Genomic DNA, 21,975 nt, shown 5'->3' on the forward strand with positions numbered 1-21,975 from the left:
ATGGTAACGAGGACTGTTTTCCATGATATGTTTACTTTTTCGCAAAGTAAACATTTACAACGCTGACGATTTGATTTGCAGCAATTAATGATTATTTAACGGCAATAATTTCAGAAATTCAATTCAATTGATCATAAAAAAACGATATAAATAGATCAATCAAACGATCAATAGATCATAAAAAGACGATAAATTAGTAGAAATCTGATAGATTGGATAACAAAAATGTTTTTCGAAAATTTCGGAATTTCGTGTTCATATATAGTCTTTGCTGTTTTGCGAAAGTTGGCGAAAAGCTTCAAAATTTCTTTTTCTAATAGGATCACACTCGCATTGATTAATGATAATGTTATGCAGAATTTCATCAGAAACTGCCATGTGGATGTGGAATATATGGCCTCTAAAAGGTTGGCACATTGCCCATGCGAATGCATAATAAATTTGCGAACCTGGAACTTTCTTTTTGCTCAACTATGAGTTGTGATTTTTAGTAAATGAAACGGTTTTGCATTTTGAGAATGTATTTGTTGGAGCTGCAGCCATTTGTGTAATATAAGTCCTTTTTCTGAATGTGATCCTGATTTGCAAATTGTCGTTGCCAACTTTTCATATTTCAGTGGGCGTAATCTCATTGTGTAGGGTATTCACAGATGAGGAAATTCGGATTGCTTCAGTTGTAATAAATTCATTTTTGGTGCAGATGTTGGCATTGGCAATTATCGCAACTTTATTATTGAGTACTGATTTTGCTGGGTTTGTTCACTTAGAAAGTTTTGGGCATATTATTCTGAATGCAATATATCAAATTTGCGTGGAAAGTTTGTTTTTGTGACTATTGAATTTTCTATGAGGTGACAAATGTGTTTTAACTGTGATCACATAAATGCCTGATTATCTGAACCGTTTATCGTTATACAATGTGAATTTGTTTTTAAGCAATTGCAACAATACCATATTAGCCGACTAATCAACACCACAGATTTTAATTGGTATCCTTAATCTTCATATTTTAAAGATTCTATTTCACAGTGTTCATCATGTTGCATAATTTCACTGTTTTTGCATTTTGAATATTCGTTGCATTTTAATTTCATTTGAAAACACAAAATTCAGCTTGAATACTAAAATATGTGTGTATGTTGTCTTTTTCACTTAAAAAAGTTCCATTCACAGATTTAATAGAGTCAGTTATTCAAGGTTAAACGAATATTTCAATTTCTGTCAAGTAATGTAGGTGTATTATCCACTGTCTGTATCATGTCTTGGTTGCTTGTATGAGCTCTTTTTCAATTATTTGCAATCTGACCTTGTACTAACTTATTTTCTATCAATACTAACGGGTAAGACTGTAAAGGAAGATTTCTCATGCTATATAAGTCAAGGAAATGTATAAGGTTTACACTTCAAGTAAGGATGCGAACTTTTTTTCTAAATCTACAATTAAAATTAAAATTAACTTGTATTTATAAACAACAAAAGTATAAACGAGTAATTATAAAAAGCCCGTGTTTGTTACAATTCTTTGTAACTTTATGAATTAACTGTAATAACTGATACGATTTTGATTATTTTATTTTCCAATTTTTGGATCATATTAACAACGGAAAGCGCTTCTCAAGTATTATAGCTTCAAAAGGTAAAACAATTTTATAAAACGTCGTTTGAATGCTTTTTCAATTTTGTTAAAGCACTTTATTGGACTTTTTTGCCCTTAGATCAAGAAAATGATTACTTGAACAACAGGCTTATCTTGTCCGGTTAAGAGTCACAAAACAGCTAACTGTTGCTTAAATCTGGAGAAAAACAACCCACCAAATAAATAAATATAAATATATTTGTTGCATTTACTTTCCCTGGCCAGACAATATATGCGCAGTAGCTTTTGCAACAGTTCAATGAATTAATATGCAAAGCATTCGATTATTGTCACGTTACATATTAAATAAATGGAGGATGCATTCAACTGAGCATTAAGTGTACTTTTAATTTAGGTTATCATTAAATTTTGAAAAAAAATCCACTACAATCTCATATATGTCATTTTTAAAATCTAAAAGTAGAAAAATTAAACTTATTATTATCAGCGTATGATGTTAACCAAGACAGTAAAATGCTAGTTTTTTGTTATTCTTCATTATTTTATATATTTATGCATCGATATACTTTTACATTGTACATTTTTACGTGAACGGAAAAAAGTTTTGCTGTTGTTCAGAATTTTATATTAAATTAGCAAAAATAAAGTTTCCGTTTCTCTTTCACGCTATTGAAAGTAAATTTTAACGGAAGTGATCCTTTGAAAACCGACTTTTCGCTATTGTGTATTCATGATTGAAAAACAGCACATCGAATATTTATTAAATTCTAAGAATGACTGCATTTTATAATGAATTGGATTGTGCCATCATAAAAAATCATAAATTAAATACAATAAAATAGCAAAATGTAACAATAAATGCTGCATCACAGTAGATGCTGTTGTCTGAAGCAGCTGGCAACTACACATTGCTGTTGATGACCGGTCATCATTTTTGGCATTGTTTGGCATCTATATTTCAGAAAGATTTGACCAATGTAATAGTAAGCTCTAGCATGGTTAAAATGACAGTCTGAAATATTTTGTGAAGAAGTTCCAGACATGGTCCGAACTCCTATAATGCCCGCCTGCCCGAAAAAGGACCGGTTGAATACAAAGGTAACAATTTTGATAGAAAAATCAGGTTAGGTCAAGCACAATAGAAGCCTATAGAGTTAGACGTTCTCAGGCTGCTTCGAGACTGGCCGCAATCATTGATCACTGGCTGCTGTTCACATAGCTCAGGAGGAGGTCGACTGACGTCTGTTTTCAACCAACAGCTTCAGTCAAGTACTGTTGTTCACTTAATCTCAGTTTTGACAAAACCTTATTTATCATCGACAAAATTATTCGTAAGTAATATTTACTGTTTGCAACGTTGATTGCTATGCTTTTCATTTCGTTTGATGGAAATGTACTTTTCAGCTTACATTTAATCTTGCACCTGCAATCATGCATGCTTGAATGATGTATTTTTTTATGCAACCAAGTATATTTAAATTTCTCAATGCAAAATTACTCATGAGGATTGCAGCTGAACTATGCTGAAATTTAGGCTTATTTTACACAAAGCAGGAAATTTGCTTTATTTAAAGCCGGTTGTATTTTTGTTTGCTCATTACTTGAACGCAAATTTTCAACAACTTTCTCAAAATAAGAGTTAAAAAAAACAACAAACCATATTATTAACGCATTTAAAATCTGTATGGCATGTTAAAACATTTCTTTTAAAAGTATAATTGCACGAGTTGATAATTTAGCTAATACAAAAAGCAATCATGCAATTTATGAATTGAATAACGTTAACTTCAACAATTTTACTTTTATTTCTATTTAATGTTAAAAATTTTAAACAGATAATCTACTCAATTTGTATAGAAGTGAATATTTCAATTCACAATGGATCCAATTCTATTTATTTACAGTAATTTAAAAAACTACAGTTTAACACAGTTTAAAGTTAATCTGTATTCATTTTTCGTCATCAAATGTACGCATTTCAAGAAAGATCAACTGATGTAACTAACATATTTTGCTCTGTAAACGTTAAAGGCAAAATTGAACAAACATACCTTCTTTTGCGTTATTGACTAATGACGTCAATGAAATAATTTTGAAAATTGTTTTCGAATAAAATGCTTCAATGCAAGCGTCGTCGATTCACTAGTCTGAGGATGCATTTTCTTTGGAACGATCAATTTCAACCAACAGGCCGTCCACTTTTCTTTGATAATGGAACAACTCATGAATTGAAATCATGGTGATCAATTATCTGATTTTTGCGATAAGTTTAGTCGATGCATTCTTTAGCCATCTCTCGCTGAGCGACAAATGATTGAAAGCAGCTTGTCTCTTGCTATTGTCATTGTCAAGCAGGCATTTGAAATCATCTCTGCAGCAATCGCTTTTTGAATATTCTTTCTCCAAAAATTTCTCACATTTTTTATTATAAAAATAAACGCCTTCATCAATTTTTTGCTGAACCAAAAAATTTGCTGTTCAATTTGTAAAACAATATTTCTACAGTAAAAGTTTTGTCAAGTTTAATTTTTGTAATTGCATTAATTTTACTTTTGCAATAATTTTATACAGATACAAAAATATGACATTTAAAGTAATTTCTATAGCATAATTTATTTATGATGATAAATGTTTTTATTAAAATTCAAAGTTTGCAATTTTTCATTTCAATAATTTGAAATAATGAAAGTATTACTTGCTAATGCACAACTGACATGCTTTACGTCCACTACAAATTTTGAAATTTATTACTGATAAAATTTTAAAATTTCAAAATGAATACTAATGCTATAAAGAAGATACAACATCAAAAGACGATGTAATGTTAAAATAATTTATTAAGTTTTTCACAGTAGATATATGGAACTCTGCTGATCCATTGTCTAATACACATGATTAATAAATACAATATTATACATATTATATAGTCATGATATCAATTTCATTCATATTACATAAGTGGTTTAGGTGCACTGCAGAATTTTCCAACGATCAATATTAAATATTGGCCAAAAGTTACTGCTCACTTGAGGCGTCAGTCATTTGTGTAGCAAAGCGGAAATATTTACATGTACTGGTCATAGCAGGACATGCCAGTGACCAACACTACTTTAAACTATCAAAAGCTGAGTTCACATGAGTGGCAGTTAAGCTGCTTGTCTCCGTCATCGAAAAGACGGCTGAAAACAAAAAAGCAAACGGAACAACTGTTTGAAGTAAATGAAAGCGACCAGCGCTATTTGGTGACAAATAATCAGAGTTTGCTTGATCGGCACCGCTTTGAGCATCAGTTATGCAACATACCTTGCTCACCACAACCGTCATCTTTACTTGCACAAAACATCAAACAAAGATTCATGAAGAATAAAATCTCAAGTGCTTTACGACTGAAAGCCCAGAAGACTGCGCGCATGGACGAGACAAGTGTTGATCAGCTAGTCAATACCTCAAAATTATCGTGCAAAGTTTTTTCTGAAGAAGAACTGTGCTGCGAATGTGGATTCTCCATTGCATATGATCGAATTTGTGTACAAAAAAGGCTCTACCATAGAGGCTGTTTTAAGTGTTCCAAGTAAGCTATGCATAATACAAAAACAAATGTTCACTTTATACGCTGCTCAGTTTAAACTTTAAAGCACAGTCCACTTTTGAAACAAACATCAATGTTACTTAGAAAAAATTTTAAAATGTGCGTCGAAATTAACAATTAGAAAGCAGATCCAGTTTGTTTTACATATTCGTTCAATGAATCACTTTATAATTTGATTTTAATATTATTATAAAAAAAGTAATTTCAGTGTTACAACTGTTGAATAATAACGTTGTACATTAAAAAGTAATAATAAAAGGATAAAAAAAATTAAAAGATAATAAAATGAAAGTATCTAAACTTTTGCGTGTAATGAATTAGCAAACGGAAAATTTAAACTTTTGCAATTACAAATGAACAAGGTTCTGAAGTTAATCTTAATATGACTTCACACATTGCTGCAAATTTATTTATTATTCCATATTCATGGTAATCTTACTGTTTTCCTATTATTAATTTACCACTGATCATCGTTTTTTAAAGTTGTGCTGAAAATGAGCAGAATCTTTATTTTACTTGAAACGCATCCTGAAAATAATGAAAAATGAGTTATGTGTTGTTTCCTTCATAAGCAGCATCAACATTTATTCCATTCTACTTTTTTTCTCAACTGCAGAGCAATAAAATGCATCATAATATACTGAAAATTGACATGACAAAGCATGATTAATTTTTAATTGTAAAAGTTTTGCTGCTATGGCAACTGCTATTAATCATATTAAATGTGCTACTGGAATGAAGTATTTTTGCCTTTGAAATTATCATCAAATAATGATTATTATGTTAAATAATTTACTATTGAAAATTTGCATGCAAACGCTGCATTCTTTAAATAACATAATTATATGCTGCATTAAGTATTGTGATTTCTTTTCTGAAATTCTTATTATACAAATTTGTGCATAACTGACCTTCTGAATGGAAAAAACATTTTATTTGTTTCTAATAGTGTAGCAAATTTTAAAAGTAGTTTTCATAAATAAGAAAATCATGTAGATGTACTAAATTGTAATTCATAAAAAGAATTACATTAAAACTTGAAATACATTTAATGATAAAAAACTGTTCAAAGATAGCAAAGTCAAAAATTTTCAACATTCTACCAACATATTTCTAAGAATGAAATTTGCCACACTGCTTCTACTTTTCACGTAAAAATTTTCACCTTTAAAATCTCCAATATAAGATTCATTTAATATATTTTTTGCCAAAATATCTTAAAATTTTTGTCATATTCATTTCGTCTTTTCTGCTATTAATTATTTTTCTACCTGAACAGCATCAAAAAACACTCATATTATGTTACTTGCATTTGCTTACAGTGCCCAGCAGCTTGAAATACGCTGATACTTTGGCACAAATATTTCAGGGAATGCTGCTTGGGGAAAGTTTTCGTCAAATCAAGTTAATTTAATTTCCTGTTTTTGAAAAGCATATTTAAATATAATTGACAATTTTAAAATTAAAAATATGAATTTTCTTCGTTTGATTAAATGTAACTTTTGCCATTAGTAAGCAATATTTGGTATAGGTTTAGTAGCTATCGCGTAGAAAAGAAAAATATATGAAAAGTTAGTTATAAGAGCAGCAGCGGTTGTGAAACACCATGCCTGCTTTATGTACTCTAAAAATAGTCATATTTTAAAGTAGGACTTTTCAGCACTGATGCTACATACTTAATTCGCTTGATAGGCTATTGAACGTCAAGCAGCCGCACCTGCAAATTACATCAACTGGTTTTTGCAGGCGATTCTGATTTGGACTTGTTGTAAAAGTTATCAGGTTCGGTATGCAAAAGCTGACCAATTCTTGCTACGCGTCCTCAGAAAAGCAGGCCTCTAGTTTTGTAGGATTCAAGTGGAGTAATACTGTTGCGCGTGGTGAGGTAGTGTCGTTGACATTGGGTATCACTGGCAAAGAATTACAATTTTTAGCACGCATGTCCGGTAGTCACTAAACCTATCCTGAACAACTGCCCTTTATCGTCAAATACGGTCACACTGTCCATAACGTGCCGGGCCGTGGTCAACAGTCTAACAAGCACCACTTCAACCATTGTTTGCCTGTCGACTCTTTGCATAAAAATTAATATCCACTGCTGCTGTTATGCTTTAAATGTGCCGCCACTATTATGTCAATAAAGCACATATTGATAAATTAGCACTGGGGCACTTAAATTGAAGTCCTGACAGTCAAATGGAACTTGTTAAGCACTCGATTAATCGATCGAAAACTGAAATTATTTACTCAATTTTGTCACATTTCTATGCTATTTTTGGAAACTACATGGAGTGGGTATGGTCTTGGACTGACTACGCCTTTGAAAATATTTGTGGATGCAGTTCTAAAAATGCATATTGTTTTGACAACACTGGGGATGCTGTGCTGCAGTAAGTGCTACATAACTTCATATCATTTTCTTTATTGTGAACAGCATTATTATTTAAAGAGTTTTTTGTTCATCACAATCATTTTAAGCTGTTCACTTCTGCTCCATACTAGAATGTTATAATATTACACAATGAAATTAAAAAAATTTGTTTTTAAAAGATATTTTTAAAAGCTATTTTCTGGCATTGATTTCATAGACAGCATTATACCTTTAACATGTTAAATGTTGCAAAAATAATTGTAAAATGATTAAACGCATACTAATTTCTAATAATTTCTCTGTTATCTTTGTGAAAACAATTTTGTATAGTGAATTGTTATTTAAAGTGTCACAAAAGGAAAGCAATGTAAATGTTAGCAAAATAATACACCTACCTGTTACTAAAATAGTACAGATATAGTTGTGCTTCAACAAAGGTGACAATATATATATGTATGCAACAGCATTTTTATACAAAATAGCATGCATTTCAATTGTGATAACAATATGCATGTACAAGGATGAGATCTATTCCTTCTTCCATTGTTATCTGTTTAATGGCAAACGCAAACATTCACCATATTAAATAAAAAAATAACCGTTTTATTTTCTTCATACAAGAAAACTCCATTTAGTATGCCAGACAAGCATTATAAATATAAGTATATAAAAAGCATTATTTGTTTTCTTTAATAAAACTGAGTATAAAATATCAAACATTAGGAATATATAAATTTGAGAACTCCACATGTGTAGAATTTGCATTAAAACTTTCAGTTACATTTTAAAATTTTAATTAGGATTTTGAATTATTATTTTTATAGAATCATCTCAGTGTAGTTAACAAAAGTGTACTCAAGCTTTTCAGTTCAACTTGTGCATGTTCAAGCACTGTACTCATCTTTAGTACAGCTATTACCAAATTTTATTTGTAATGTTCAAAAATGTTCGGCATAAATTGCAAATTGTTGATCTCGACATGAGGTGAATTGGAGAAACCTGTCAGTGAGGAACAAATAATTAGCTTATCATAAGCTTCACAACACAAATGAAAGAGGTACCAGCTTGTACAAGCTGCAATTGTATGATTACAATTTATTCCAGTATTTTTTTATATTTCAACTTAATGCATAGGATATTTAAATTATAATTAATATTGCAAAACTTGATTTTCATTTTATTAGCAGAGATTCTACTCAGACCGTGTCGACTGGCCAGACATGCTTTTCTAACTGAATTCAGTTCAGTTAATTAACAATAAAATGAGTTTTTAAAGCGCTAAAGGACATTATGCTTTCAAATTCAATGTTACTTGTTTAAAGGAAATAAATATTGTTTCCAAGTGACTTTGTGAGTGTCAACGAATAAGAATGAACGGAATGTCTGAAGCTTGTTTATTTATTTAGTATAAGCAAACAGGACTGAGCTACTTTTATTTATTCATGCATAGTTTGAAGCATCTTGATGGAGCTACATTTAATTTTGTTTTTGTCCTAAATCAACGGTTATAGGAATGGATGCTCAAAATTTTTCACACAAAATTGAAGCACCAGTTAATTATCCAGCTTATAAGATTTTCGTGAAATTAGATTATTATCACCATTTTCATTAATTTTTTCATAAAAATTGATGTTATTAATGGAATTCATTCATTTATTTTACGTTTTGAAAAATTCAATCCGTACATCATTATTTATCTGATATATTGTAAATCGTTTCAATAAATAAATATGAATATAATGGTTTTTTAATTACCGAATTCTTTTCCCCAAAAAATACATAAAAAGTACAACATAGTCAGTGATTGCAGATCAGATGCAGTTTGATAATTATTGTTAAAATATGATTTCTAAAATATTATTAAAACAGTTATTATTGAAATATTCAGCCAATGTTGTTAAAAATCAATAATAATTTCAAAATTCTTTAAAACTGTAATTGCATATGCACTGTTATTGCGTTATGAATGCAGTTTATAAGTAATTTTATATTTGGTCTTGCTTATTTGAATTCTATTTCAGATGCGATACCAGTTTGACTCTGAAAAGCTATCGGTAAGATTTATACTATTATTAGTTCATCTTTGTTGGATTTTTCAGTTTGGGAATAAAGCATATTTATGATCTGGCATAAACCGTAAAAACGAGAAATATTAATAATTTTTACACATTTATGTTCCTGATAAAAAGCACTGGAAAAAATATAAGAACATAATTGGCGTGCATATTAATATTTCAGTTTTACATGACATATGTGCAGTTTCAAAAATGAAAAATGCTCATGCAGAAGATCACCAGCTTTTGTACGCAGAAGGCAGAGTAGATTTATTTTAACAGGTCTGGCAGTTAATAATTATTTTAGCAATTTATAATACACGCGACTTTTTTATTTTTCTCAAAAACTTCGTATTAACTGAGAAAAATGTTATTATCTTAAAATTCTGCATGAGTAATAATATATCATGATGGATCTCTCTTTTCTCGTGCATTGTGGATGACGCATGCAAAGTCATGTTTATTGATAATGAGTGATAATTTAGTTTGGGTCATTCTGTTGAATAACACTGGTCGACAAAGTTGAAAAATGGCTATCAGAAAAGCAATTGAAAATTTTTTTTGCTTGAAATTAACAAAATAGGAACTAGCTCGTTTTTTAGCCGTTGCTTATTATTAAATATAAAAGCCAGCGATTTGCAAGTAATTCATAGTCACTCTCAAAAGCATATGCTCTCTCATAAGCAAACGTGAACAACTACAGCTTCCGTTCAAAAAGTATTTGTCCCTGAACGACGCTTAACTTGTTGTCCTGGCTGCCATTGACCCGCCTATTCAAGGTTGACTGGTAATGCTTATTATGTTGAATTGTAGCTATCTTTGTTATAGCGTTGCAGCCGTTCGTGTGTCTCTTGTTAAATCATAATCAGTCTTCTTCATAATCGTGTAAAAAGTAATACTCATGTAAGAACTGTGGATTATTGTTTTAGTTTACATATGGCCTCAGAACTGCAGTAGTGTTGAATATGTGTAATTAAATGTTCACTCGGTTGATTTATAATTTCTGAAAAAAGCCCGCTTGTAACTAAAACAATAATACATATTCTGCTTTTCATCTTATTTTTGCTGTTTCGTTTCCTATTCTTGCATGCATCTTCTTGCGTCCTGTATCTATGTCTGATTAAACTTTTGCTTCAACTTTGTTTAAATTAAAATATCTATAGTTTGTTAATTATTTTATATACATGCAAATATTGAGCTATTTTTATTTGCCGTGTATCATAAATCCTACTCGAGCAACAGTAGCATGTTTTATTTATCAAGTTTATTGTAGGTGATCAAAGTTCTTGCAACTTATCCTCGGGTATACTATTATGGGCTATAAACACCTTTATTATTTACATACTGATATCAGCTGCTTTTATGCATTGAGAATTTCCTCTGATATTTTTTCATTGGATGTGTTTCTTCAGCCAGTTGTTGTTTGATAAAAACCAACAACTGCATATGACCAAGCCAAATGACTTTCAACAATTTAAAGGCATATGTCACTGGTAGTTGAAAAACGCATCAAACAAACATTCATCATTCCAAACTTAAAAAGTATTTAATTCGAATTATTAGCTGCTGCTAATCTGTTTCTGAAAATTTTTCTGGAATCATAAAATACAGTTCATACTCTATATTCGTTTTGGACTAATATACAGTTCTAGCTCTTCTATTAAAATTGTTTACATGTTAGAGATGATCTTCATTTCGTTAAATGATAAAGGAAAGTGAGAATAGCAAATAATAGCATCAAATCATATCGAATCAAAGGATATTTCAGCATCATCATGTGAACACGACCTGCGGTCATCGAAGTACTTTTAATCATCCAGATGGCTTGACGTAGGTCGCTGAACTTTCATTTCTTACATTGCTGTCTGTTTAACATCACAGTGGAAGACGTAAAAATCAATGCTACAATGAAGAAGGCAACACTGTAATGTGTCGGTATTGACTTTTATGACAGATGCATTACTACTCTTTACGTTAACTTTATTTGAAATATGAAATCTAGTTGCAATCAATGCTATCAACATTTCACAGAGGAAGCTCACTAAACGCTCTTTCTTGTGATATTTAACCGGGTGTATGAAGTCACAAAGCTACAGATTGGAATAAAAACAATATCGCATATAGCACATTTACAAATTGACAAAAATATTTAAGAAGTAAGTGACAAATTGATGCATTCATTTAATAGTAATACTCCATGATAATAAACTTAATAATTTTTAAAGCAGTTTAATTACTTTAAATTTAAAAATCAGTTTACCTTATGAGGTTGATTTATTGTTGAAGAAATTACGTTCACTTATTTCTAGTTTAATTTACATAAGCAGAATGTCTTGAGCAAGCAAACAATACAAAATTCAATTCTTCTTGCATGCCCAAAGCTATTTACTGAAAACCAAAAGGCAACTTATTTTTACAACAACTGCTTTATAAAACATTATCTGAAAGCATTCTGTAATGTTTGATTGAATGTGTGCAGCAGTTAATATAATTTTTTACTAATCTTTATTGCTAGTCAATAATTTTTTTCAAAACTGGAAAAAGTTATTAACAAGAGCAGCATTCTGAGCGGTTAGCATTAAATTATAAGCACGAAAAATAAATTTCAGTTATTTGCATTTTATGTATGCAATTCAAGAAAAATTTTTTAGTTTTTTTGCTTTCTTAGCAGACATGCGACTGTTCAAAAATCGATTAAAAGCTGGCCGTTTTACTTTAATTGTAGATTATGCTAAAGCAGCAGTCCGTGATTTTTTTTAGTCCTTCCGCATGTTCTTTTTCAAATAATTTGGCTGAGATGAAACTGAAACTGAGACAATCGATCCGCTTGAGGTTTTAGTTAGTTATTTGCAATTTAAACTCTAATTCGACGTTGTTAGCCCTGTTTTTTCGTACTTGAATATAAAAACGATAACTAAACTGGAAGTCTGACTAACAATTTAAATGTTTTTCCATTTAAATCTTTTTACGATATAACTATTACAAATGAAGTTGAACATACGACGATGCGTTCGTTAGCCATCAAAGCAGTTTGGGGATCACATGATGCAATGGTCCGTCCTTGTAATCTCACATTATTTTGTAATAATAGACGCGAATAAGTGAGCAAAGAAGTAATACTTACTGAGTATATTTTGTGACGTAAATTTTGTAATTAGTTACAAACGGAGAAGTAGTACTGAACTTTTCAAATTTTCTAATAGCAGATGGAATACTGTATCAGAGCATATTAAAATAATTATTCAGGTACGTGCATTTGTTCTTGTAACTTTGGCTTGTGTTCAGGCATATTTTCGAGAAGATTCCATTTGTTATGAAAACTTTTTCATGTTTGGACTTCTAACCTGTGAAACATGTGTGCCTTTATCTATGCTTTAAAATTCACTTTTATCTTAAATAAAGAATTCTTCTCATTCCTTCTTTTTGAACTTTTTTTAAAAAATTACAAAATGTTTTGAAGTTATCTATATATTATAGCGTTAAAAGTTTTAATTTGCCGCTTTACTTTTGAGTATCAAAATTTCTTTTAGTATACTTTAATGAATCGTGTATATGAAAATTTGTAAAGTAATTTAAAAGAGATATTTGATAAAGTGTGCGTGTGTGTGTGCGTTGATAAGGTCTAGCATGTTGTTCAATCTTAATCGCGTTAAAACATTAGCGAAGGCAATAAACATGGCTGTTCCGTTCATGATGTCCAGACCAGTTGGCGTTAGTAAGCAGCTTTGTTAGATGACCTTTGCTGGCCTGGCAAAGCTTCTCAACAAATACGTCAGCTTGTTCCAAAAGTCGAAAGCACAAACTTACTGAAATTATGAACTATTCTTAGGCAAAGAGATGACTGAGTGATCAGTAGTCATTTTTGCTGTAAACTTAACATGCTCAGCTGCTTTTCGCTGAATGCATTAGCAAAACAGGCTAAGGAGCGCATTGCAACTGCAAATCGCCGCCATATCTACACTCTTCATACCACTTCTAGCTCTGCTGTTATGCTAAATGAAATGGATCGTGATACTCTGCAATTTTGCTGCTTGGTTAACGTGTAAGTGGACTGAAATATTTTATCTCACCTCACACGTTCTTGATAACAAACAGCAATCAGTAAGCAGCCTCTATTCTGAACACGCTGCTTCAGATAATATTTCCATACAAATGGTTCTATTTCCAATTTGGTAAATAGGCGACTAATGAATTGCAGCAAATTGGTTTCCCAATCAAACGTATTGTGATAGAAAGTTTTTGATTTTACAAAAATCTTTAAAAAATTTTCTGTTTTGAAAATATGCTATAGCACAATTTTACTGAGATATTTATAAATGCCGAATAGAAATAAATGAATGCATTATGCGATACAATGCTGAGGAAAAATTGAATTAACGCGATCGTTTTGTTTTATTTTCCAAAACAAAGCTATAGGAGAAAGCTGAAGTACGCTGAACATTGATTTCGAGGAACCAAAAGTAAACGATGATTATTGTATGATAACGATTGCTAGTCGTCAGATCTGACGTTTCCTCTGTTTGCAACGTGATTGCTCTGAAAACAATTCTAATTTGCTTAGGCTGTTTACGTATAGTAAAAGCTCGTTACAGCGTTCTTTTGAGCATTCATTAATTAGTTTTAGCCATTTTTGGAGAATAATATAATTTGTAGCACGACCTCAGCAGGCGTGATTAATGTAATAAATTTCCCAGTATTGTGAGTGCAGATTGGGAAAACGACATTTGATGAAAGAGTTGATTTTTTTTATAGCAGAAGCAATGCAAATACTTATACTTTTCTACCTACTATTACACAGTAATAAAGAGGGTTTATTGACGCAAATGCCTATGTGCCATAATCGGTAGCATTACATTTTGAACTTCATTCATAACCATTTCGCTTGCATACTGATAATGATACCTTTTATGATTTGTAATGTGTAATTAAATTATTATGAATCAAGCGACATTTTGAAAGTTTAAAATTTAACTGTAACGCTAATGCGGTGAAAACGTAAAAAAATGTAGCAACATTTTTTTGATTCTTGAATTCCCAAAATTGCATATCAGCTACTTGGATTAACTTTCAAAGTCTACCTGAAAAAATATCAAAATAACTTTACTGATCTAATTATTCCCTTCCAAAATAAGGTCTTTTATACGAAAGCGTTAGCGATTGATTGCCCATTAGCAATATGTGACGTAAGTGTTGTTATAGTATGATTCGTTTATTTTCTCTTTTCAACCTTCATTCGGTGTTATTATGATTTATTGTTTAGTGGAATAAATATTTTTTGAACAGATGCTGAACATACTACCATGAAAATGTAGCATTTAAACCGTTCATGAAAGATGAATTGCTTATAAAATGTGAATTCGCAACAACATAATTTATCATTTAATGCTAAAAGTAAGAGGCAAATATGGAATCACATGATGCATACAATGAGTGCCAAGAAATGAACGACGATAATCCATCCGATGTTCAACGAAATATGTTCTCCCTTAGCGTACGGTTGATGATTTAGAACAAATAATTTCCAATGCCAATTATTTTTAAGAAAGGCACACATGGTGGGTGGGTAAATATTTGCACAAGTCGTGATTTATACAAATTTTTTATTTCTAAAAACTAAAAGCTCAAAATTTGTCAGACTTTTAGTACCAAATTAAGCGGAACATTTTTCTCATTGATGGGCTCACTTTTGCCCTTGACTGAGCCTATTGAAAATTGTGTTTTTGATCGATCACAAAAAGAGAGCAAAAGGATAGGTCAGTTGGTGTCGTTTTAGTTGACAAAATTGACTATGACAGTGTCTTCTGTTCAATTGTCAAAATGTTGCAGGTTTCTGGCATCGACCTATCTCCTAATGGAAATGCTAAACTGAAGCAATCAATAATCCCATCTATTAATTATACCCCAAAATAAAAATGATTTTACAATGAATCTGTATTAAAAGCAAGCAGCATATGCACAGAATCAGAAGCCAATTGATTTCTTTGTTTTTACAAACATCTACAAAGTGACATTCAGTTTGAAGTCTTTTATAATTAATCAGTTGTTCACATAGAAGCACAGATGAAAGCAACAAATTTTTAGCTTGTTTCTATGAAAGAAATAATGCTGATATTGGCTTTACACTCTTTTGGAAGTTGATTGGTTTTTCTTTCAGGTTGTATAAGGTGTCTAATGAGAATGCTGTGCATTTGTGTAAGAACACTTCTCTTAAATAGTGTATTATCGATTTATTGTGCCTTTTTAAATAAAATTGTGCCTACTGAAATTCATTTTGTTTATAAAAATGCTATTAAGGCATATTAATTTTGGACTAACAAAATGTGTTGCCTTTTCCAATAAATATTGTGGTAAGTACATTTGAGAAAGAAATACTGTTTTTGAATGACAATTACGTCAAAGTGTATACGTTAAGTAAATATCCTATTAGAAAGAGCTGCCGTACAATTGCTGTTGAGAAGAATGCACTAGCTGCTACTAGTTAGTTATTCACTGAACTATTCGCAAATGTTGTTTATAGCTGTTTTGTGTATAATGATTAGCTGTATTTGTATAATTTACATGCAAATACTGAATATTCTTTTTTACTACATTGTTTTCATTTTCAATCCAGCATATTTGTGATTTGGCGCATCTTTACACAGCTGTGAGAATTTATTTTTAACGCGTTCATGATTTCAGCAGTACTCTTCTGTTTTGTCTTTTTCGACGTACAGTTTACTGTAAGCCATCTTGCGCGGCTTCTAATGTAAACTGATTTTGATTATCATCTAGCCAAACGCTGTATGAACGATTGAAACGCAAAATTTGAGCATGCGAGCAAACTCCATTCGTTCAACCTTGGTGTTTGTTGCTGCACTCAGATCTGTCAGTGATGCTTTTGACGAAGTGACGTGTTTAGCCATATCACCGACTGACGCACTTTTTGATTGTTTTCTGAAAATTATTATTTTTCAAAATAACATTCCCCATTCATTTTAGGAAGCATCCTAGCAGTGGAAAGATTGTTTGCGACTTGCATCAACGAGAAGTTCAATCGTTTCCCATACCTTCACAGTGCTATTTTCAGTCCAATCAAACCGTCGAACTGGCCTTACCAGTGAAACACTCCGTAACTGAATCTTCTGATGAAAAGGTATGCCACGAAATATCTCTAAGTCATATTATTTACTAAATATTGAACTTTTTATTATTTCTGAACTTGAGGTTGAATTATAATTGCTAATTTTAAAATTCCATCCATTTTACAGGTTCAGGATTTTCTTGCTCTGCTTGAGCGACTTCAAGGAAATCGTTTAGAAGATCAGCGCTGTAGCTGGCCTCTTCCGAGTAGCAACAGCCCTAAGGAGGCAAGTTTCATTTAAATATAATTAAGAACTTCAACAGAGCTAAACTTTGACTTTATTTTGTAATAATATGATTTTTCAAAGAATTCTGCAAAAAAAGCAGCAACTAAATTTATATATATATATATATACATTTGAATAATCTGCAAAACTGAAACAATAAAGTGTTGAAGTTAATGCTTGAGAAATTCAGTTTAAGAATTTGGAAAATAAAATTTTAAGTTATTTTACAGAACTTTTCTTTCTTAGATTTTATTGCAAAAGTTAAAACAATTGCAAGTTTTAAGGCTTTTTAAGGAATTGCTCTTTATTGGAGCTGTTTTGCTAAGACGGAGAATTTTCATACTGGACAAATTTGCTTTCTTTGAGCAATTAACGACGAGAGTGTAAATATAGAATGCACACAAATAGTATCATAACAAATAAGAATGTACTAGCGTGCTTTTTATACGGAAAACTGCTTCCTTACTTTTGGTAAATAAAAATGCAATAATGCGCATATTTTTTTATTTAAATTTGTGAACAACTCGGTAAATTTATGCTCTCCGTTGAAAGTGATCACTGCATTGTTATCTACTACCGTTTATAAAGAACAGCTGAACATTTAGAAATAGTATTTAGGTTAATTATTATTTTATAATCATCAAAGAAACGCTTTGAAAACTGAAAAACATTCCATTCTGATACTATGCTTCCTAGTGATGCACTGAGCGACATTTTTTAGTAATTTATAGTGATTACGAAATTCATACAGTAATATATTTTACTATATAAAGTATCGTATTACTTTTTACAGCTTATAAACTTTTCAAATGGTCATCCTAATAGCTTACACACACCAGCATTCTGTATTTCCAGTTCAACATTCACGAAATCATAAAAAATCAATCGAATTAGCTCTTGATGGTTCACAATAATGCTAATTTTGCGGTGGGTAAGGTTGTCCAGCTTGTAATCAATATTAATTTTGCCTAAGGTTAGCCTTAGCGTCAGTTCTTTGTTCCCAGTTTTATTCATCGAAGATCGAATGCCAATCAGAAGTGCTCGTTGGTTTCTTCTTAGCCGACGATGAAATCAATCTTTACTTGCGCAAAGCTTCAAATATGCATGTGAAAATTTGGAACGAAAGAGAGCAGTATGTGTTTATAGTATGTAACACGATGTTTTGCTGGATGCGTAACCATTTTCCGTCCGGAAAGTCCCTTTCTCGCAGTCGTTTAGTTTGTTCCACAAGAAAAAGTATTTCATTTCCTTCATTAAGATTATCTACTCTGACTTGGAACACGTCTGCAACGGTTAGCCGGAGTATTACTGATTACTTTAAACCTTGTCCCAACAGTTCAACCGTAATTAATTAGTTCCTGTTTAAATAAATCTGTTATATGTTTAACTTTTAGATTTTTTATTCATATTAATGTAATTTCAGAGTTTGTCAACCAGAAAATCTGCACCAAATGATAGCCCACGTGAAAACATTCATGAAGTAAGTGAACATTTAATGGTGCTTAAATTACAATTTTGACGACACTTTGTTATTACTTGGGTGCTTTCGAAGCATTCGATTTCAAATGCAAAATTTTCGTAATTTCACATCTATTTACATTACTCTTTAAATAAATAAATAATATATGTACAGACTGAACATGCAGAATTATAATTATAACGGTTTGCTACATACTGAAAAATGTCTTGATAATGCAACCACATAAACGTAATCTCTGCTCGAGAGCAAAAATAATGATATTAAAAATTATGAATTGAGTTATTAATAATGAATTATTAGACATGCCTTGGTCTGACGTATTCATATTTGCTTTCATATTGAAAACAAAATCGAAATGTTTTAAAACAGTTTTCTTGAAACTACTTTAGTCAATTACGCAAGAATTGTGTTAACTGTTGAAGAATTAATTGTTGTCTTAAAGTACCAGCTTATTTAGTAAAAGCTTTGCATTAGCTTCATTTTAAGGTGCTTAGTCGAGGTGGCCCATTTCCAACAGTGGTTATGCCACTTCATGGTGGATATTGGATCGATACTGCTTCATCAGAGGAACATCTTACGGAATCTACGTGTAGCAGCTGCCAAAGGCTGAGACTGGAAAGTGATGAGACGGCTAAATTGTACAGGCGGCATTTTTTTGGAAAAGTAAATGTATACAGTTTTAGCCACATGGAAAATGAAAATTTTATTTCTATTTACAGTTAATTTAATTTAATTTATTTGATTTTATGCTGCGGAAATTTGTTTTTGACTGAAATAATGGTCATTTACTTTATTTCATCATATGATGTTTCTAATTGAAAAGCGGTGCCATATGACATTGAAATGAAATTTATACATCCTACAATTTTAAATTTCATTTTCTAAAATTTATAAACAGTATCACCATTAAAGGATCATTTCAATTTCTACGCGTTGGACGACAGACTAGGGCCTATCGTGTTGTCTGTGCGAGTGGAGTCAACTGCTTCACAGGAATATCTCCGCATTATACTGAGGTAAAAAATTTGATTCTTAAAATGAGTTTTTATTTACTTGTCTTTTTAGGCTTAAAACAGGGACAATTCATGAAATGGTGCCTGCAAATCGAATTGGTGAATTGTTGACAGCCGCACGAATGGCAAAGGTTTCATTATTGTTACAGAATTAATACAAGCAGTAGTTATTTGACAAAAATTTCAGTTTCTCTGCGAAGACATTAGTACAGAGTGCTTTACGCCGGTGATGTTCCCAAAGGGTACAGAACTAATCATGACGTTTGATGAACACGTATTAGTGAACAATTATAAATTTGGTATTATATATCAAAAATTTGGACAGGTTGTATTTATGCAGAAGGTGACTGAAGGAGAATTTTTATAACTGACTATTTCAGACTTCTGAAGAAGAGTTATTTGGCAACGCTGAGCATAGCGACAAAATGGAAGAATTTCTTGAATTTATTGGTGAAAAAGTGCAACTGCAAAATTTCAAGGGTTTTCGTGGAGGTTTGGATACAGTGCATGGGCAGACTGGAGAAGAATCTTTTTATACAAAATTCAAAGATAGGCGAGTCACCTTGAAGTGCTAACTTTGCTAGCTTTTAATTTAGTTGCTTTTTGCAGAGAAATTATGTTTCATGTATCAACACTGCTGCCATATACTGTTGGTGATGCGCAGCAGCTTCAACGCAAGCGACATATTGGGAATGACATTGTCGCAATTATTTTTCAAGATGACAATACACCTTTCGTTCCTGACATGATTGCCTCACACTTTCTGCATGCCTATATTGTTGTCACATTTGTTGACACAGGCAGTTCAACAACACACTACAAGGTATTGCAATACAACTCCTTTTCCTTAAATTATCAGTAAACATTAATGTGTGCCTGAGAACGTAACTGGAAAAGTTTCATCTAAAATATAATGCTTCCTTTGCATGCCTTCAGTTTATTTGAATAATTAATCTAATCTTTTCTTAACTTAATGAAGTTCAAGTGAATTGCTAACGCCACAATTTTTAGACTCTATGAAATTCCTAGTTAATGATGATCACACTTAACGATATCTATTTTCAATTAATGTATAAGAAGGATAACTAAAAATTAAGCAGCTCTTTAAAATAGTACTCACTAAGGAACTGAATTCCGACACAGCTATATATATATGCATGTATGTATGTATCCTAACTCTAGCTTTTAGCTCATTAGTTCTTGTGGTTCTTCATATTCCCAGAATCACTTGATTTCCGCTTTACTTTTCAAGGTAACAGTTACTGCTAGAGATGACGTACCACCATTTGGGCCTGCGCTTCCATCACCGCCTATCTTTATTAAAGGTCAAGAGCTGAAAACTTTCCTGCTCACAAAACTGATCAACGCAGAAAATGCATGCTACCGGGCACGTAAATTTGCCAGTTTAGCTGTAAGAAATAATCATTTGGAATTTCTTACCGCTTAAACGTTTGTATCTAATGTTAGGAAAGAACAAGAACGTCACTTTTGGAGGCTTTATTTAATGAGCTCAAGCAACGTAACATTGAACATTATGGTTCTCTTCTGCACCCTGAAATTGCAAAAGAATCCATGTCATCTATAAGTCTTTTTAGCTCCGTAAAAAAAGGTACATCATGAGGTTGTATATACATTTTTTGGTTTTAATCATTTTCCTTCAGCATTAACAGGAAGTAAGCACCGACATTCTGCACAACTGTCTGAAGCAGCTAATGTTGATCGATCAGACAGTGCACGCAAAAAAGATAGCCTTTTCAGCGGTGATGTGTTAACAAAAGACAATATTCACGTGAGAATTATTTCCTATGTTTTTTTAATATAATTCTATGGCAGTTATTCTTCAGAGTGGAAAAGCAACGTTGACAGCATCGAAAATTGATCGTAGAAATGTAGAAAGTGGTGATCACTTTAACGCTGACGTTCAGAGCAGCAGGTTAGTGCAAATAATGTAAAAAATTAATAAATTTCTCACAGTGAGTGCACAAATTTAGTTCAAAATCAAGTTCCAAACCGTCATATTTAAATTTATCTCCAACATATATCTCGTGCAGCACAGCACGATCTACTCCATCACAATGCAGCAGCCCTGATAGAACTTTTGCTAAGTAAGTTTTAACTAGTCTATTTATCATTCAATGCTAATTTCAAGTTAAATTGTTTTCATTACTTTATTCCATATTTAATGTACTATCTGTTGCTTGACACTTTAAATTATTTTGCTATTTTATAGTCAAATTGATTCAGAATCATCGAGTATAGATAGTGCTGAACTGGAACACGATTCTGATACTGGAATGGTATGCAGTTTTCAATTAGCGAGAGTTTCTTAATGCATACTTCGTTTAGGAAAGCATGTCTAGTGCTGAAACATCAAATTTTAAACATCTAGCTTGCATGGCTTGGAAAGATTCACCGGAAAAATCTTGTCTGACATTCAATAAGGACAATAAAGACAAATGTGCAGGTTAAATGAAGATTATATTTTGCTTACTTCTATAATATAATCGACTTTGCTATTTATTGTT

The 21,975-nt window shown here is 31.5% G+C and overlaps 5 protein-coding genes across 5 annotated transcripts; 4 read left to right on the forward strand and 1 right to left on the reverse strand.

Annotated features, from left to right (window-relative positions):
- Positions 1-4,686: 4,686 nt before the first annotated feature.
- On the forward strand, positions 4,687-7,143 carry Tsp_09524 (conserved hypothetical protein). The gene is given in 4 exon segments (XM_003371231.1): positions 4,687-5,061; positions 5,075-5,168; positions 6,509-6,590; positions 6,969-7,143. 4 exon segments carry the CDS (start codon positions 4,687-4,689, stop codon positions 7,141-7,143), a joined length of 726 nt encoding a protein of 241 aa, XP_003371279.1.
- A 4,158-nt stretch (positions 7,144-11,301) lies between these two features.
- Positions 11,302-11,635, reverse strand: Tsp_09523 (conserved hypothetical protein). Its single transcript, XM_003371232.1, is given in 2 exon segments — positions 11,302-11,449; positions 11,469-11,635. 2 exon segments carry the CDS (start codon positions 11,633-11,635, stop codon positions 11,302-11,304), a joined length of 315 nt encoding a protein of 104 aa, XP_003371280.1.
- Positions 11,636-12,616: 981 nt separating this feature from the next.
- Positions 12,617-12,989, forward strand: Tsp_09522 (conserved hypothetical protein). The gene is made up of 2 exons (XM_003371233.1): positions 12,617-12,664; positions 12,858-12,989. The coding sequence occupies exons 1-2, from the start codon at positions 12,617-12,619 to the stop codon at positions 12,987-12,989; spliced, it is 180 nt and encodes a 59-aa protein (XP_003371281.1).
- Positions 12,990-16,421: 3,432 nt separating this feature from the next.
- Tsp_09521 (putative G-protein-signaling modulator 2) lies at positions 16,422-17,222 on the forward strand. Its single transcript, XM_003371234.1, has 4 exons — positions 16,422-16,501; positions 16,590-16,743; positions 16,859-16,961; positions 17,188-17,222. Exons 1-4 carry the CDS (start codon positions 16,422-16,424, stop codon positions 17,220-17,222), a joined length of 372 nt encoding a protein of 123 aa, XP_003371282.1.
- Positions 17,223-18,057: 835 nt separating this feature from the next.
- Positions 18,058-21,919, forward strand: Tsp_09520 (Rap1 GTPase-activating protein 1). Its single transcript, XM_003371235.1, has 15 exons — positions 18,058-18,249; positions 18,381-18,437; positions 18,924-19,100; positions 19,350-19,453; positions 19,503-19,581; positions 19,638-19,793; positions 19,831-20,018; positions 20,060-20,273; positions 20,703-20,861; positions 20,918-21,059; positions 21,112-21,239; positions 21,295-21,383; positions 21,502-21,555; positions 21,681-21,747; positions 21,797-21,919. Exons 1-15 carry the CDS (start codon positions 18,058-18,060, stop codon positions 21,917-21,919), a joined length of 1,929 nt encoding a protein of 642 aa, XP_003371283.1.
- Positions 21,920-21,975: the final 56 nt, after the last annotated feature.

This window comes from Trichinella spiralis, assembly GCF_000181795.1.
Source record: "Trichinella spiralis strain ISS 195 chromosome Unknown Scfld9, whole genome shotgun sequence".
In the NCBI taxonomy this organism is placed as follows: Eukaryota; Metazoa; Nematoda; class Enoplea; order Trichinellida; family Trichinellidae; genus Trichinella; species Trichinella spiralis.